Source organism: Phyllostomus hastatus, unplaced genomic scaffold (assembly GCF_019186645.2).
Source record: "Phyllostomus hastatus isolate PE091 unplaced genomic scaffold, TTU_PhHast_1.1 phas_contig_40, whole genome shotgun sequence".
Lineage (NCBI taxonomy): Eukaryota > Metazoa > Chordata > Mammalia > Chiroptera > Phyllostomidae > Phyllostomus > Phyllostomus hastatus.
This window is the reverse complement of record NW_025333872.1, coordinates 16,232,106-16,247,214: the sequence shown is the minus strand read 5'-3', so window position 1 is coordinate 16,247,214 and position 15,109 is coordinate 16,232,106. Positions and strand designations below refer to the sequence as shown.

Below are 15,109 nucleotides of genomic sequence, written 5' to 3'. Positions count from 1 at the left end.
AGACTAGATTTACCTCCAGAGTGTATCATGGCCTTAAATATTTAAAATGCAATATGAGTCTCCAAAGGGAAATATACTGTATAGTGGATTTCCTACACAGAGTTCCGTGAATGTTCTTGAGACTAGACCAGAACATCTTTCTATGGAGCAGTTTGGAAAATCAGAGTTCCAAGGAACATATTTTGGGAGAAACAGGATACAAGGGTTATTCAAGTCTGACCAGGAAAAACAAAAATGCATTCAGCACCAACACCAATTATTGTGGAATCGACAAAACTGAACTGTATTGTTACAAAATAGCCCCCTTCCTTCCTCCACAAAAATTACTTTTAGTGTAATCTGACTTTTCAGAATCAGGCTTTGACTAAAGTATTCAACACAGCTCAATATGCTGGTTTTTCAAGGGATGGAAATGTCCTTCTAAATCCATGCTAATTGATTTATCTTTTTCACATTTGAAAAATTGGGATGACATCCACCAATGTATGAGGACTTTAGATAAATTTGGCACATTTTGAAGGAGTTGAGAATCACGGTTGTTGTTTTTTCTGATTATTGATGAATAGATGTAAAAGTGGCACCTCCAATTGTCAAGCACCCAGGAATCTACTTTTAATCATCAAAGAGCAACAAATTCAGGGCAAAAACATCAGTAGCTAAAGGTAGCAATTCACTCACCCATATAAAGTACAATTCATAGTGGATATGTAGTAAAGAAACCTACTTTATTTTTGTCTATGTATTTGGATAGAATGAAGTAATGATTTTTTAAAATCTGCTGACTATTGGTTTTCTTACTTGCTATAAATCTTACCTTAAAATTTTGTTTTCAAATAAAGCCAACCATGCACATTGCTTAATTGTGTGATATGTAATACTATAATATTGTTCATGTTAAAGGTCTTAAGTATCCTTTAATTTTAAACCAGATGCATATTAAAACTCAATAATAATATATGTATATTTAAATATTTTAATGGCATAATATTCTACCCTTTAAAAGTATATTTTTATAAACTTTACTACTTATAATGAATAAATTTAATAATTTTAAGAACTTACCAAACTCCACAAAACCACATTTTAGAATGTATTCAGCAATCTAGCCAGTCATACTTTGTTACATTGGTATTAGCAAGGAATACAATACTCCATGAGCTGAACTTTTAGAATGTTTATTCATGTAAAGAGCCAAAGTGTTTAACTAAAATAAATTCTATTGAAAACTTTCTAAAATATCTATTTTCCAGCTCTCTTAAATAGAAATACTGAACAAAAGCTAACAGCGTCATCAGAATTCCTGTGCCTGAAAAGTGTTTGCATTACGAACCTGGTTCTGTTCGCCTGCTCAGGCAATTGCCCCACATATTGAACTTGAAGGTGTTCCCTGCCTCCCTGAGAACTGTCGCTTCTCAAGGCAGATGGGACGTACTTGTGCCTTCTGATCTGCCCCGTATTTACCTCTAATCTTCTGGGAGTTCTGAAAGTTAATCAGAAACTAGCCCTAGGCCTCTCCCCCAGATAGTGTTAATAAATTCTGTGCTGCTTTCTTGGTTCTCACTTCTAGATTGGTGGTGGTGCTCAAGGTAGAGTCAGGCATGCGGAAAGCCTGACCCTCCAGAAGGTGAAATGTTTATACACCAAATCATGTCAAATAATAAATGATCATTTTCAGTTTTGTTCACTTGCCCCATGTCCACTATGTTTATTTGCAAGACTTCCTGTAAAAGATTGCCAGGAAGATCTGGGCCATTGCACACTAATACACAGCAGCTCTTTATTACTATATTTATTTATTCTCTCATTCTGGTTCCATAAAGGTTTTATTACCACTAAGCAAGTCTTTATGGTTAGCATATCTGAATTTTTCTTGTACTTTGCAATTCATTTCAGCTCTCTCTTTCTATATTAATGAATTTTGGATATGTGCTTTTAAAGTAAGTCAGGCCAAAAACAGTTTGCAAGTCACAGCTTCAGCCTAAGGATTTCACATACATTATAATTTTTTAATCCCCAGTACAGCCTTCAAATCAGGAATTACTGTTCCCTGGCTCACAAATAAATACATTAACTAAGATTGAGAGAGCTTAAGCAAAACCTGTAGTCCTACATTTGGAAGTGTGAAGTGAGAATTCTCACCCACACCTTTCTGAGTTAAAACATTGGTGAGTTCTGCAATAACACATGGTTTTTAAAAACAGTCAAAAAGCAATAGTCTGTGGCCATTACACGTTTAGACAGCCACATAGAAATGAGGTCCACAATTGATGTTCAAAAGTATGACCTGAATCCTTTAAGGAAAGGTTATATTTTATCCAATTTATTTCTTCAAGACTTTGAAATTCTAATACACTTTAGGAGGTTAAACCCAATATGGTTCTTTTTTTTCATAATACAAGTATTAAGATCATTAATAATGCATAAATCTCAACTTCAGACATTCAGAGCAATGCATTCTCATGTGTTTAAGAAACCATGTTTTTATAGTCTATATGATTTCACTTTTTGCTACTTGCACTACTATTAAAGGTGACCATGTCCTTTTCTAACATGAACTCTGTAGCCACAATAAGTTTACAAACAGAATTAGCCTCCTATACCCATCAGGTGAACCATGATTCTACTCAAGGCAACAATATATTTCTGTTGGAGAAAATACAGGTGACCACTATATTTCATTGATGTTTAATATTTTAACATCAAGGTAAAGTTACTTTTAAACTTCTATTGCAAAAAAAAAATAAAACATTCTATAAACTTTATCCTTACATTAGAAGTTCATTAACTTATTCCAAAAAACATTAGAATATTCTATAATACTTATATATTTTCCTTGACATATATTCCCAGTATCTCCAAGAGAAATTAGACTTTGAACTTTTGCTAAGATTTACAGCAATGAATAAAATAAGTTTTCAATATTGAGGCAATCACATCAGGGCTCAAAATAAATTCATTCTGGCTTTTAAAGTGAAGGTAACCAAATTGAATTTGTCCATATTCCAGTAATGACAATTTTTTATTAATGACATTATTTTCAGTAAAGCCCGTGGAATTCTTAACTTCAAGGTTGTTGACCAGAGAAACATGAAATTATAGACTGGCTAACACAATTTTCTAATCTGTGACAACTGCTTTTTCACTCTGGCAGTTATGTTGTAAAACTACATATGCTAAGTCTCACAAATCTTACCGTCAGTTTCTCCTCTAAATTCTCATTTAATAAGCTTCCTTTTTCATGCTTTTCAAATTCCATGTTGAAAGAGAGAGAGAGACACAGAAAAAGAGAGATGCAGATTCTGTCTAGAAAATGATTTGACGTGCTTACATGTTAGATATTACAGGACATTCCAAGTTGTGAAAGCCCAGGACACTATCAGAACTCCCTGACGATAATTTCTGGTTAGCTAGTGTTTCCATTTATAGATGTTCAATCCCCACAGATAGAGCACGGAAGAGAAGTCAGGCAGCTGGCCTCGGATCGTGATAAATGTCACTAGATATTAAAGCAAGTTCTCCAATAAAAAAATATTCCACCAGCTTAGGTTCCCTGAACAAAGTAAGATGTGTGTGACAAACAGCAACTATCAAAGAATTCATTCAGAGTCTTTGGAGCAGAAAAAAATACACTCCAGAATAAAGACCTAATAAATCACTTTCAAAAGGACAAATGTGATAGTCATATAGCAAATATGAATCAACCAGTCATTCTTCCGAACAATTTTTGCCCTGATGGCCCAGGGATTTCTGCAATATTTTGTTGCTCAAAAATTTTAAAAGTCAATTAAAAGGATAGAGCAAAGGATAACTAATTAAAACTATGAAGATGTAACACATATATTCAAGGGCCATTGCCAGTTTTGTTCCATAAAAATTTGGCAAATGATGTTTAGAAATATCATGAAATAAGAGTCATGTTCATTTTCACAAATACTGATTTTGTGCTGGTGTTTCTACTGGGGACAAAGTTATGACATAATAGATGAAATTCATTTTACCAATGGAACAACATTTTCAGAATTCTTTAGAAACTGTCACATGCCTTAAAGAAAATTAATTATGTAGCTAGCTAGTAATTAACTCTCCCTGTGTTTTTTTTTCTTCACAGCAATAAAAAATAAAAATGGCTTCCAGAGTCAGCTAAGACTGCTCTCTATGTTGGCCTAATCCCTCAACTTGCTTTAAATGTCTTTTTAACACCTGTTTCTGACCTTAACTCAAATTTCCTATCAATTTTTACTTTACTTCTTAAGAAAGCATTTTAGAAAATGTGTTGTGAAACTGGCTTCAGTGTGATCACAGCTGGTTCTTTGCTGCCAGGCAGGTCTCTCTCAGCTTATTTGGCATCACGACGGAAGGGCTGAGGAGTTCAGAAACATAGAGTAGAAAACAAGTCTCACTAATCCTGCTGAGCATAATAAATTCAAAAACCTTTTATTAAACTCATGCCTAAAAGGGGCTTCCCTCTCTGGCTCAACTCTGAATTTCAGAAAGAAAATCATACATGCTAGCTGTTGCCCTGACAAGTTTGAAAACTGAAGTCTTCTAGGTCTACCAGAGTGCAAGACTGGCATGTCTCGAAAGCAAGGTAATCATTGAAATTTTATGTGAATGGAACCTCCAAAATCACTCTAGGAAAAAAAAGTGCACTATGGCAACAAACAGAAACTCAGTTATGGCTAGTTTCGTGCCCGAAGGCAGAATTCAGGATCCAGAGAAGCAGAGGACTGGTGGGTTGTAGAGCTGGCTGGAGAGAGGAAGAGAGTGGTGGTAACAAGAGGGATGTGTCAGTGGTAGTGGGAGGGATGAAAGCTGTAATTTAACAAACAGGCACTGAGTACCTATAATAGGCAAAGATCATCCTAGGTGCAGGGAGATTTTTTTAAATAATAAAAGATACAATGTCTACATTTCTTCCCTTAACAAACTCACAACATAGGCGTGACTGGATGTAAGTAGGGTAATAACACTCATATAGCATGCTTTAATAGCATTCACCATGTGCCAGGAACTGCTTCAAACCTTGTATGATCTCAATTAATTCTCAAAACCACTCTAGATGGTAGATACTATTATTTTCTCTGTTGTTATGGGCCAAATTGTGACCTCCACCAAAAAATATTTAATATGTTGAAGACCTAACTCCCAATATCTCAGAGTAAGACTATATTTGAAAATTGGGTCTGTAAAGAGGTAATTAAGATAAAATGAAGTCATTAGGGTTGACCTTATTGCAATAAGACCAGTGTCCTTACAGGAGATTAGGACAAAGATGCACTTAGAGGGAAGACATAGGGAGAAGATGGCCATCTACAAGTGAGGGAAAGAGGTCTTAAGCCTGACAACCAACCCTGACAACACCTTGATCTTAGATTTCTAGCCTCCAGAATTGTGAGGAAATATATCTCTGTTGTTTAAGTCTGTGGTATTGGTTGCTGCAGTCCTAGAAAACTAATGTATCCATTTTAGAGGTAAAAAAAATAATAAGACCCAACTGGATCCATAACTAATACGTGGCACTCAAGCCCCCTGGCCCAAGCTCCTAACCACTGTGCACTTTGGTGCCTCGGAACAAGTGATTTCCTCACAGGCACAACAGAGAGAATGAGGAAATAGCACCAGCACTGTAAGGTGAATACTATCTACCCCATTCATTTAGAGACATGTTTAAATTATCTTAGATATGTTTTAAGAACAAGAGCTCTCCTTGAGTAAAATTATGCTCACATAGAGAGTCAAGAGGGTAGTATAGGGCCCTGACTCGTGTGACTGTTTAGTTGCGTGTCATCCTGCAAAGTGAAATGTCACCTGTTCAATTGCATCAGGGCACATGCCTAGGTTGCAGGGTCCATCCCCAGTCCTGGCGCATACAAGAAGCAACCAATCATGTTTCTCTCACTGATATTTCTCTCTCTTTTTCTCCCTCCCTCCTCATCTCTCTGAAAAAAAAAAAAAAGATGGTGGTATAGGTAAATGCAGTACTCAGAAACCCCCACAACTGTATCAAAATAAACTACAGAACAACTAAACTACAGAAGAACCATCATTCAGAACTTCCCTGAAATCTGGCTGAACAGAAGTCCCACAACTAAAGATATAAAGAAGAAGCTACAATGAGACTGATGAAATACAATAAAAATCATGATGACAGCTCAATATCTATACCAAGGAGTCAAGTAACTGATGTAAAACAATGTTATGACCCAAAATATTGATATAGTATTGAAAGTGAAGAAAGATTGCATATCTTCACTGACAGAACAGACAATATCCCAAAGACTCTTAAAAAACAAGATTCTTAGGAAGATATGGTGGAAACACTTCAAAAAATTATAATCATCTTCATGGCAATTCTCCTTTTAATCATCATCATTCATCATTCTTTTAAGTACAAATGTAATACCAACCTGACCCTTCTTCTCTCCATCCCCAATAGGTACCAATAAGTTGCTACATGTAAAAAAAAAATATGCCCATGCAAAAGCTAGCCTTCATCCACTTGCTGGCCAAACAGAAGAGACTGAGCCACACTGGTCTCCTTCTGTCATCAATCACAACAAACATGTTTCTTCCTCTGACTGGTGTGCTCTGTCCCCAGCCAGGCATGAGTGCTCCTTCTCACTTCATCCAGGTCTTCCTCAATGACCCCATCTAAAACAACAAACCCTCTGTCCATTCATTTGCCATAGTCTTCTTCACAGGTCTCATCACCTCTGGTATTCTGTTATTTCACATGGTATTTCAAGTTTATCCATATGCATTTATTTGTAGTTTGTCCCTCCTACTGGAGTATAAGCACCAGAGGGTGCTTCATTCATTACTTTATCCAGGCACTGAGAACACAGTAAGTGCCTGGATAAAGTAATGGCTAGCTTTTGCATGGGCACAGTAAATAAAGTCTTGTAAGGGAAAGAGGGCAGGAAGAAGAAGAAGGAAAGAAGGGAAGAGGGAGGAAGGGAAAGAGGGTGGGACTGGAGGGAATTGTAGCAAATGGATGTAACTTAAGACATTTGATGCATTGTTAATTATAAGACTTTTGGTATAAAATAGAAATAAAATGCATATTTATAAGACTCAAATCATACTATAGATGAATAGAATATTGATTGTTCACTTCTTACTCAAAGAACTATTAAAGGAGAAATAAACAGGCTTAGAAAGCAGGAAAATATTGGATTCATTTACAGATTCTGTCACTTTTTTAGTTTGGTCACTTTGAGCAAATTAATTCTGAGTTTTATTTCCCTTTCCCTTAAATAATGGGATGATATCAACCTCTTGATGTTACTACACAATTTGTATGTGGTAATAGTGCAAAGAACTTAGCCTAGTGTCTGGCATCAGGCAGGTTCTCAGTAAAAGCATTTGCCATTATTTCCCTGGGTTTGTGAAGTTCACCTAGAAAAATCACTCCAAATATACAATCAAAGTCCTAACAAATGTGGCACAAAAATTACCAGAGAGCATGGGAGAAAATGTTTGTAAGTCATTTATCTGATAAGAGACTTGTTTCCAGAATATAGAAAGAACTCTTATAACTCAACAATAAAAAGACAAGTAACCCAATTTAAAAATTGGCAAAGGATTTGAATAGACATTTCTCCAAGGAAAATGAGTAAATGCCCAACAAGCTCAAGAAAAGGTATTCAATAAAACTATGATTAGAGAACTCAAATCATAACAATGAGCTAACACCCCCCCCCACACACACACACACACTAGAATGACTAAAGTCAAGAAATGGCCAATAACAACCTTTGGCAAAAATGCAGAAAAACTGGAAGCCTCCTACACTGAAGGTACGATTGTTTAGTGGAACAGCCACTTTAGAAAACAATGTGACAGGTCCTCAGAATTTTCTATATAGAATTACCATATGATCCAGAAATTCTACTTCTAGGCATATGCACAATAAAAGTAAAAACATGTCCACACAAGAACTTGTACACAAATACTCATGATAGCATTATTCCTAATAGCAAAAAGTAGAAGCAACACAAATATCTATCAACATGGGAATGGTGGGAAACACGTGGTGTGTCCATATGGTGGCACATCATTCAGCAATAAAAGTAAAGAATGAAGTATTGATACATACAACAAAGTGATCCTTTAAAATATGATAACTGAAAGAACTGGTCCCAAAAAGTCATATATTATAAGATTCATTTATATGAAATGCCCAAAGTAGGCAAATCCATAAAACAGAAAGAAAGACAATTTGTGCTTGCCAGGTGTTAGTTCCGGGCAAAATAGGGAGTGACTGCTAATGGGTACAGGTTTCTTTTTGGGAAGATGAAAATATTCTGAAATTAGATGATGATGATGATGATGGCATCACTCTGAATATACTAAAAATCACTGAATTTTATGTATGCTTTAAAAAATAAATGTTATACTAAGAGAGTACCTCAACAAATCTAATATATTTTTAAAAATATCAAAGGAAGATCTATAATTCCTTTCTAAGCTAGAAATGTATTATTTTTTTCCAGGAACATAATATGCACAATGGGTCACTCCAAACAGGAAATTAAAATCCACACCACACTAGACGATTCCATTCAAAATTGAAACAAGTGACCCTCAGCAAAAGATATTTGCTTCGAGATACTGTCACCTCCTCCTTTGCGTTATCTTTTGCATGTGTCCTTTGCATCACCACCATGTGGCTTGTGAGTGGTAGGTGGCTTTTGAAACCTCAGCTGCTCAGATTTGGTGCCTGTACTCAAACACTGGGAGAAAGTAGAGTTTGTAGCTACTAAAATGGCTTGTTCATTTACTGGATCAGAGTTTTCTTTTATTTTTGTCGATAGTGGCAATTTCCCCACACCTGCCACTTAAAGAAGCTTCACCTCCATAACATAAGCACAGATATATGCTCTATACCAGAAACTATACAAGGTAGACAGATACCCACAAGGCATGAAAAGCAAACACTGTTTTCTCTCAAAAAAAAAAAAGGGAGAGATGACAGACTACAAAGCATGGTGTAGACTCTGAGGATCTTCCACATTGCCTGTTCCAAGGATAAGTATCTTTTTATTAAATAGGGATCCTCTTGTGGACAATGAATGCCTTTTACATAGGTTTCCTCTCATTCCACATAGCACCTCCAAGGTCCTGTAAGCTCTCCACAGTAGAGTCAGAAGCCCATGTAACCCTCATACCCATTCTGTGTTGGACAAGGATAGGACACTACACTCAGCACATGCCTCCAGGTGCCATAGCCAGTCCCAAGAACCACACACATCAGGAATGTATTTCAAATCTAGCTCAGACCTAGCACTGAGAAATGCTCTCACCCAAACAAGTAACTGTTGACCTGTTGATGTTGTTCTTAGTTCAAAATGTATGTCTTGAAGGCTCTGTTTGTTAGTCAAATGGGGTCCAGCGGGATGTAACAATAAAAACAAAAGGCAGAAAAAAATTCCCAGAATTCTCTGGTTTTCCCAGCATCCCTACCCGAGTCTATTTATCAGCTCTGGCATTTGTAAACTCTCACACAGCAACTGTGGACTCTTCTGGAAAATGCTCTGGTCGTTACCTTCTCATCTGTGTGTATATCTGGCACAGAGGCAAATATAAAAAGACCTCAACCTCCCACCATCACCCTTTTAAGCATCCCTTGAGACATTTGCAGGCCAGAGGTACAGGATACCAAGAATTGTGGCTCATGGCCACAGCTCATGAACAGATAACATCTATAGGGGAGTTTCTTGAAGTTGAGTTGGTCACTACATAATGAACACATTTTTGTAAGTGGAGTCAGCCAAGCAGACACAAAAGCAAAGCCTAAGATATCAGTGTATGTATTATAATAATGAAAGCTGAACAAATTTGTACCTTTGTAATTATAACTCTTCAGTGAAATATAAACCTTTTCTATTGGAATATGATATTTTTTAGTACTTCTGCTACTATTTGTCCCCTTATTTTGGTTCTGGGACTTATTGGCAAAATGGCTGTGGAAAAGATATTGTAGTCAATGTAAGGGCAGGAGCATTTTCTTTTTAAAATCACTCTTTGATATCAGAGCATTTGTTTGGAACATTAGAAAATACTTCAGAAGAGTGGGAGCTGGGAGAACTTTGAAAAGTGCTATCTTTTTTAATGTGTGCATCTAAAATTACAATTCTTTTAACAGTAACTATTGGAAAATAACATGTGAGGCTTTTTTAAAAAACTAATATTATCAAATTGGTGATAATTGTAAATAACAATGATTCTGATATGAAACTAAATCCATACCTCCAGAGTCTATAACATACAAACTGGTTAAAACCAATCAGGGATCCAAGTCCACCACGTTCTGTTTTCTCAACTATTCCACGAGTATATTCAGTGTCTACAATTTCCAAGAGACTTTGATATGTTTTCTCTTGTTCATGGTGCCATTTACAGAGGTACTGAGTGGAACAGGTTTTTACTCTTGCATTTACTAACACTCAGTGTATCTCCAGGCCCTCTGAATAGCAGATAAACTTCCTAATAGTCAGTCTGTCTCTCTATCGCCATCTCTATCTCTGTCTCTCTCCCTCTCTCGTATCTCTCTTTCCTACACATACAACATTGCAGTTTTAGAACTGAAAACAACAAGCCAGGTTAAACTGACAATACTTTGTGGGAAAGGATGAAGAAATGGAAAGAAAGTCTTGATTTTTGGATACTGGAATGACAATGTGTAATTCTAACTTCGGAAAGGAATTTGGGGTTTAAGTTTTCCTGTGTCTTTACGACTTAATCAAAGCAACCAGGCTCAACATGTAGCTCACTGCCCCCTAAAGCCAGCAGCTTAGCAGTTGCAGTTGTGCTGACATGACAAATCACTTTACCCCCAAACTAACAGCCCCGTGCCCTTTGAGACAGTGTGTTCAGGACATACTTTCAGTTTTATCAGGTGAAATTGAAACATGCTCCAAAGCAGTCTGCACTTACACAGAGAGAACACTTACCTTTCAACTGACTTGGAAGCAGCATACAGGACGGTGATCCACCAGGGAGGTCATCGGCCACATGCCCACAGCAGCTGACCCTGTCAGTCTCTGGAAGATGCTGTTTACTCTGTAACTAATGCTGGATACCAGGCACAAGATAGAGAAACTAAATTCGGAAAGAGTTCAGCATAAGCCACATCCTCACTGGGCCCACTTCAAGAAACCACTGTCTCCCCGAATGATTTCTTTAAAGAATGCCTTAGCAGTCGTGTGGATTTGGAGTCAGTGTTGAAAAAAGTTTTGCAATATATCCAACTATTTATTTTTAGTGTACTGATGAAAATTCTTTAAGCTTCAATAAGGACTTAAGAGGTAGAGGAGTAAAAGATTACTGAATGTGGAGTTTCTTTGTATTTGTACTAACTTCTTTAAAATGAAATTGAAAGTCCTCCTGATATTAATGCCAGTTGCTCCAGAGAAGGAAAGTGAGAAGTATTCAGTACGTGGCCATGACAAGGCTGAACAGACTCTGCAGGCAGGCAGGGCGGTTTCCCTGCTACTCAGCCGCCAGAGAGAGGAATACCCGGAGAGCAGACCTCCACTGCACCTTCTTCAATTCCCACACAGTTTCTTCCCTGATTACTCTCAACAGCAGTGAGTCCACGTTGCCCCCAAAGACCACAGATGACCTCTCCAGCCTCTATGCAGGGTGACCCAACTTTGGCCTCAGGCCCTTTAAGATGCTACTTTTAAACTATGATCAAGAGATTCAGAATTTGAAAAACAAATTATTACCCATTTGTCTGGTTATCTGTGGAAAATATATCATCCCAAATAGACCCTGTCATTCCATCAAGTATAGCATCCCACTCTGCATTCGGTGATGTGTTTTTTCAAAAAGAGAAATAGTACTATCATATATTTGCCATTTGAGATTATTCACACAGATACCCTCTTCCACTATTTCTACAAATTGAGTTGATTTATGTTGACAGTTTCTAAGAGAATAGTCATGTAAGAAAACACTGTTATTTCTAAGACATCGTTTCATTCTCTTCCATTCAGTTCGATAATTTGACAATCTTTGGGTGGCACACAGCATCCACATTGCTGCTGATGCTGACAGCTTCCAGGGGCTGAACACCACACAGGCTGCTGTTAGGAGCTTAGCTGCATGTGAACAGAAGCACGTACAGCAATACACCAAAGCAGGCTGTGTGGTAAGTGCTAAATGAGGAGTATCAACGATGTGCTTTGAGAGCCAAAAAAGGAGAGGGGCATTCTGACTAGGGACATTAGAGGTGATTTCAGAGAGATGTGGGATTTGACCTCTGCCCTCCTAATTGAGTCTTACTACAAAAATGGCCTTTGGACAATATACTGACCTCACGTGGGAGCTTGTGAAAAATTCAAAATCTTGCACACAATATATGTATATTGAATCATCATGCTGTATGCCTTAAACTTATAGAGTGATGTATGTCAATTATTTCTCAATAAAACTGGGGAAATAAATAAATAAAATGGTATAGTCACTTTGGGGGAAAAACTTCAAAATCTTGGATGCCACCCAGCACCTACAGAGTCCAAATCTGCATTTTGACAAGACCCACAGGTGATTCCTATGATCATTCAAATTTGAGAAGTGTTGATGTAGCTCCTTTTAGATTCAATAGTGATATCAGAAAAAAGATATATCAGTGGCAAACTAAGACAGTGCATACCAGAGTACATGCTTGAGAAATGGCAGGTAGAAATGGAGGATTTGTGTCCATCACCTAACAGTAATAATACAAAACACCACCAGAACCACTTGCTATAAGCCCGTGACGGTACTAAGTGAGTGATTGATACAATGCCATCTCATTTTATGCTCTCAACAGCCCCATGAGGGACCTACATCATTTTATAGAGGAAGCTGAGACTTATAGAGGTTAAGCAGCTTGGAAACAAATCCAAGTCCAACTCTTCCAGATAAATGCTACCCTAGAAGGCAGCCAGAGGGCCTGAGTCCCAAAAGTAGAGCATTCAAGGCAGCCCAGCTCTATTTATTTGTCCTTCCTCTGTCTTCTCTCTTAAATTCTTGCACCTGAAAGAATCAGGAGAGAAAGCCTGAAAAGATCAGGAGAGAAGCCTGAAAAGATTGTTTTGGTGACTAAAGTTACGACTTTTTCATTAAAAGTTTAATTTGTTTATTATTTTATTACCAACTAAACTCATATACACTGTCAAAAATACGGAAAATACAAGAGAGCACAAAAAACAAATTTTTGAATTCTCTGTAAAACCACAACACAAATATATAACAGTTAACATGAAGGTATATTTCTTTCCAGGTTTTTTCATATGTTTATAATTGTCTGTATTTTTATTGATGAGTGCATTATGAACCATGTCTTCTGCTGTGAATGCTTTTACTCACGAGCGTTTCTAAGGGCTGAGTGGCAAACATAACAGCCTGGGCTGGCCGAGAGTCAGGAACGAAGGTCAGACAATGGCAGAGGTGAAGAGAAGAGGCAATATGTAGCCCACCTTAATGGATGGTTCTCTCCTTCATCATTTTTAATTAAAATTAGCCATATTTTTTGCTTAAAATAACAAACAACTGTATGTTAGAGGCAAATAAAACTATCAAATTTCCCAAGAATCAGAAAAAAACAAGACAAGAAGAAATGCTCTAATTCTGTGGCCATGAAAGACCTATGCTATTACTTTTATAGTGTATCAACAAGAAATGCATTCCCTGACAGTATGGCTCAGTTTGTTGGGTGGGCATCATCCCCCACAAGGAAAGGTAACTGGTTGATTTCCAGTCAGGGCACATGCCTGGGTTGCAGGTTCAGTCCCCCATCGGGGCATGTGCAAGAGGCAACCAACTGATGTTTCTTTCTCACATCAGCATTTCTCTCCCTCTCTTTCTCCAAACCTTCCCCTCTCCCTAGAAATAAATAAATAAAATATTTGTTAAAAACAAGATATCAGTTATTGCTTACTACAATAATATTTTAGGAGTAACACATGCTTATTTTGGATATTTTTAAAATATCCAATAGTAGAGGCATCTTACTAATACTTGATTGTGAGAAAAATTAATAATAATAATGCATTATAAAAGCACAATAATAACTCCTGACACAAAGCCAGGCCTCATCAAAGCTAAAACCAAAAATAATGAAATCATCAGAAACAAGTTTTTCTCTGGGTCCGATAATATCTTGTCTTTTTCTTTCTTTATGTATCTGCTGTCTTCTTACTTTTCTAAAATTGTGCTTTCTTTGTGCAAGTGAGGACAGATGCCTGCACCTCCACTCCAAAATTTGCTCTCCCTCAACCCAAGGCATGCATACACACTGACACGCTTTCCTGAATTCTGAATTCTAAATTCCCAGGAGAGAGGATCCAGTTTGCCCAATGTGAATCAGGTACTCATCCTGGTCCAACATGCTGTGGGCAGTGGAACATGGGGCAGACAGAAGACAGGACTGGGTCATGTATTCTCTAGACAAAAGAGTAGACAAGACACAACTAGAGGAGTCAGCTAAAAATTGGGAAAATAGAAAAAAGCAGAAAATACCTCTAATGTTAATATTTTAGTGGATTTTCTTCTAGTCTTCTCCTATTCTAGATTTCATAATATTGCCTTCCAGGCTTTTTCTATATATGGTATATTTTTAGTTGTGATAATGAAGTATCCATTTTTTACTTTAATATAACAAATGTTTATCTTATTATAAAATCTTAACATCTTCCATCACCAAAAACACTCTAATTAGTGCCTATGCCACATTTCACTATCCTCATGTTATTGGAAACTTAAGTCATTTCTAGTTTTCCCTGATTTCAAACAAATCTGAGGTATCATGGTGTTCAGAAAGCTATTTCTCTACTTTGTCTAATTTTTTGAAATTGTTAATGTTTATGCTGTTACAGTCACCCCCACCTCCACCCAGCGCCATCCTCTACGCTCTCCAAGTTGATCCCCACATTGTTGTGTCCAGGGGTTGTGCGTAAATGTTCTTTGGTGGAAGCCTTCACTGTCTTTCATGCCACCCCCTTTTCTAGCTGTCAGTCTGTTTTATGTATTTATGCTTTTCTAACTATTTTGTTTGTTAGTTTATTATGTTCATGACATTTCACATGTGAAAGAAATCATGTAATATTTTTCTTTCACT

At 37.1% G+C, this 15,109-nt stretch overlaps 1 protein-coding gene across 10 annotated transcripts in view; it reads right to left on the bottom strand.

Annotated features, from left to right (window-relative positions):
* LOC123822047 (muscular LMNA interacting protein) overlaps positions 1-3,356 on the bottom strand; it is a 232,971-nt gene extending 229,615 nt beyond the window's left edge. For all 10 annotated transcript variants that reach the window (XM_045843875.1, XM_045843876.1, XM_045843877.1 and 7 more), the window contains exon 1: positions 3,194-3,356. In XM_045843875.1, coding sequence (XP_045699831.1) covers positions 3,194-3,256 — 63 coding nt within the window. In that variant the 5' untranslated portion in view covers positions 3,257-3,356. The remainder of the gene's footprint in view (positions 1-3,193) is intronic.
* Positions 3,357-15,109: the final 11,753 nt, after the last annotated feature.